At 48.0% G+C, this 3978-nt stretch overlaps 1 protein-coding gene across 1 annotated transcript; it reads right to left on the bottom strand.

Moving 5' to 3' along the window:
• Positions 1 to 2863: 2863 nt before the first annotated feature.
• On the bottom strand, positions 2864 to 3700 carry RAP2B (RAP2B, member of RAS oncogene family). Its single transcript, XM_079766776.1, has one exon. It carries the CDS (start codon positions 3561 to 3563, stop codon positions 3012 to 3014), a length of 552 nt encoding a protein of 183 aa, XP_079622902.1. The 5' UTR covers positions 3564 to 3700; the 3' UTR covers positions 2864 to 3011.
• Between the last annotated feature and the right edge of the window lie 278 nt (positions 3701 to 3978).

The raw sequence follows: 3978 nt of genomic DNA, 5'->3' as shown, positions 1-3978 counted from the left end.
CACCGAATTGTTTTCATTGAGAATCCAAAGAGCATTTATTTTACAGTACTCAGGAAAAGCATATTAAATTCTTCTGCTCTGCCATCCTAGACCTATTAAGAATTTAGTCATGCAAGTGACTAAATCCTATGTGGAGATGATTAATGCACCAACAACCTATTTCTTTTCCAATTTTCCATTTTTAAGTGTTCCCTGTCAGGAGTATATACATTTCTCAAGTTTCGACACTTGGCACCATTTTAGGTCAAAAGGCTCCCAAAATACAAAACTAAAGTAAACCATAAAAAAAACCAAAACGCCAACAGATGCCTTTTTAAAAATATCCTTCATAATACTTGATAAGTCTTCAGAATTTTCAACACTTTAGATCTACTGAAGCAAGTCAATTGACTCAAATACAAGGAATCTTTGCAAAGGCATACATTAGAGTAGTTTCTCTATTTAGAATATATTTAGTACCTTCTAATTGATTTTAATACTAAACTTAAGTGAGATCAAGAAATGAGAAAAAATGGCCATAGGACCACCACAGATAAAATGTCTATTTTTCCTCCACCCTGGAATACTGAGATGTCTCCTGGGCAGAGGGCACATTTTAAAGCAAGATATGTTAATACCACCATTTAAAGCTGTGGCCTGTCATTTGTCTTGGCTTCCTCCACAGAATAAATCCCTTTGTCCAAAGACCCTTGAGAAAACTTCACCTACACTCACAGACTTACGGTATATCAAATGCTCGTGGTATATAGCCACAAACCCTTTTATTCTACAGTTATATTAGTCAAGTGGCCCTTGAGAAAAAATAAGACAGGAAAAGCTCACACTGCCTCCTACTGTTAGCAGGAAAATTTCATGAGGTCAAAATGGCCCACAATCTGTAATGAAAGCAAGGGGTTTTTTGTCTTATGTTTTTTTCTGTTTTCTTCTTTGTAAATATAAAGATCTATTTCCAAATCAAAACCTCAAGAGTTGAGACGCTGCCTACAGCCTATACAAATGACTGCAGAAAACACTAGTAGGTCTGACTTTGCAATGGACATCATCTTCCCCAAACATCCTTTTGACTTGGTGTACATGTGACCTAATTTAAACTAAACAAATGAAAGCATGCTACCCTGCCTGGCCAGGTAGATGGTTACTTTCCCAGATTTAAGGCAGTACTAGCAGTTGGTGTCTCCCTTCCCTACCTACTGTGAGGTAAGGTAAACTGCTCCATGCCAGCAGAAGAGAGTCAATAATCTTGCATCAGATGATATGGCCATACCCCAGGGCTTCAAGACCATGGTGATTTTCCCCATGTTTAAGAAGTTGGGAGTGATGTCACTCAACTTGCCACTGAAATACTTGCGTCTTCAAAATTTGACCACCACCTTTTGGGGACACCAGGCACCAATCACCTGCACCTGTCCACCTTAGCCATGCCACTGTATTAAATCACTGAATATGAAACACAGAAACACAAACAATAGTTTTGGGTTGGTTTCTTTAAAAATGACATTTGTATTAAAAGTCTTAAAATGAAGAGACAATGATTAAACACGTGTGTCTGGAATTAAAAATTACAATTGGTTAGAATTCTCTTGGTACATCACAACAGTAAAATTTTGCTCTTTGCTTCTGAAGGAAGACCCTATTAACAGACAACCAAAAAAAAAAAAATCTTAAAATAATATAAAAGGGGAGCTAAATACCTGAACATCTGAACAAAACGAAGAAAAATAAAGTTAAAAAAAAATCGCAGGACATGGAAATTACATTTTAAAGGTTGGAAATAATTAAGAAGAAATTCACAGAACAACAGGCCCTATTGTCCTGGCTCCTTCGGGATGATTACTGAAAGGAAACTGGGAAGTGGTTTGGGGAATAGCAGATTCTGGGGTAGGGTGGGAAGTTCACAGGTTGGCACCGGCTGGAACAGCTGAGTTTTGAAGGCACTCTGCAGACACAGGGGTGCTGGGGGCCCTGAATCACATTTAAGTCTTTGTACTGTATTTTAAAGAGCTACTCATCAAAATCTGTTACTGCCAACCAATAAGAATAAAAAGCTAAACTTTAAAAAAAAACAAAAAACACACACACACACAATAGTACACACACAAAATGTGCAGATCTGTAACATTTTTTTCACAGCTGATAAAAAAAAATACTACCGTTTTTCCCCAGACTCCCCTTAGATACAGTAGGTAAACAAAATAGATTTTTCCCCCCCCCACAAATATCAGCAGACACTTTCTGGCACCCCACACTGTATTGGCATCAGTGTTAACAGTCCCAGTTCAGATGTGCAATACTTCAGATTGGATACACTGAAACAAGAATCCAACTTTGCATAGACATCCTCAGAATCGCAATCAGTCACGGGGTTGCCCTTCCAAGCTGGCAGAAAAGGAACCCGGTCATAATTTCCAGCTACTCCTGGAAAAAAAAAAAAAGGAAAAAAAACAAACAAACAAAAGTTTCTTCCTCTCCTCCTGCTCCTTCATTTGGTTCTCCCGGACTTCCTTCCATGTATTTAAAACTTGGAACTAGAAAACGGTTGTTGAAAGAAAAACAAAAAACACCCCCCTCCCTTCTTTCCACCTTCTCCCTGTCCTCTTCCTCCCCCACCCCGTTTTTTTTTTGTGTGGTTTTTTTTTTTTTTCCAGGCTGAAACTTTCGCTCGCTGGTGTCAAGCCGCCAACACAGCACCCTTAACGGTTACTTAAAAGGGGGGGGGGGGGGGGAAATAATGCGTCAACCAAAATCAATGAGACACGTACATGATGCAAAGAACCACATTTCCACCGGGTCTCAGATGGTCAGGACCTGGGTCACCCCTCCGGACGCGGGGAGGAGGCAAGGGGGGGACGTGGGCCGCAGGGGCCCGCCGGGATCCCGGGACACCCCGGCCCATGCAAAGTCGTCTCCCATCTCAAAGCAAGAAGAGGAATCCCATTGAGAGAGTCGGGCGCGTCTGGCTTTTTTCTTTTTTCTGTGCGCAAAGCACGGCCGGCGCGGCGGCCGCGGGCGCCTCAGAGGATCACGCAGGCCGAGCAGCAGCCCTCGTCGCCGTTGGGCTGCGCCGCGTAGTTCATCTGCCGCACGATCTCGGCGAACAGCTCGTCCACCGAGGCTTTGTTTTTGGCCGACGTCTCCATGAAGGGGCAGCTCCACTCCTCGGCCAGGGCCTTGCCTTCGCCGTAGGAGACCTCGCGCTCGCCCTCCAGGTCCACCTTATTCCCCACCAGGATCATGGGCACGCGCTCGTACCGCTTCACGCGGATGATCTGGTCCCGCATGGGCTTGATGTCCTGGAAGCTCTGCTGGTTGACGAGGCTGTAGACGAGGATGAAGCCCTGGCCGTTCTTGATGTACAGGTCCCGCATGGACGCGAACTGCTCCGTGCCCGCCGTGTCCAGGATCTCCAGCACCGACGGCGACGAGTCCACCTCGATCTCCTTGCGGTAGAAGTCCTCGATGGTGGGGTCGTACTTCTCGATGAAGGAGCCGGTCACGAACTGCACGGTGAGCGCGGACTTGCCCACGCCGCCCGAGCCCAGCACCACCACTTTGTACTCTCGCATGGCTCCGTCGGCGCTCTCGCCGCGCCCGCCGAGGCCCCGTCGGGGCTGCGCGCCGGGGATGGGGCTAGGCTGGGCGGCTGGACGTCTCCCCGACCTCCGCTCCGCAGGGGAAAAAAAAAAAAACACGAGGAGCGGGTTGGCTGGGGAGCGCAGGACGCAGAAATCACCACGCGGGGCCGGGCGCCGGGCCAGCCGGCGGCAGCGCGTCCCCGGGGCTCGGGTCCGGGGCCCCGCAGCAGCCCGCGGGGGTGGCAGCGGCGGGCAACCTGGGCGGCGGACGGGGAGGACAATGCCGGCAGCCTGCGCGAGGCGACGGCTGCAGTTTCTCGCCGCGGCGGTCCGGGAGGGCGGGGACGCGGTGGCGGCGGCGGCGGGCTGCGGAGGCGGCTGCTAATTGCGCGCCGAGCCGGGACGC

Source organism: Cnephaeus nilssonii (assembly GCF_951640355.1).
Source record: "Cnephaeus nilssonii genome assembly, chromosome: 3".
NCBI classification, from domain to species: domain Eukaryota; kingdom Metazoa; phylum Chordata; class Mammalia; order Chiroptera; family Vespertilionidae; genus Cnephaeus; species Cnephaeus nilssonii.
Note: the sequence above shows the minus strand (reverse complement) of the source record. Positions and strands in the feature narration are given on the sequence as shown.

What these genes read in the sequence shown, in the direction of transcription:
- RAP2B (XM_079766776.1), bottom strand. Translation starts at nt 3,563, where the DNA reads ATGCGAGAGTACAAAGTGGTGGTGCTGGGCTCGGGCGGCGTGGGCAAG.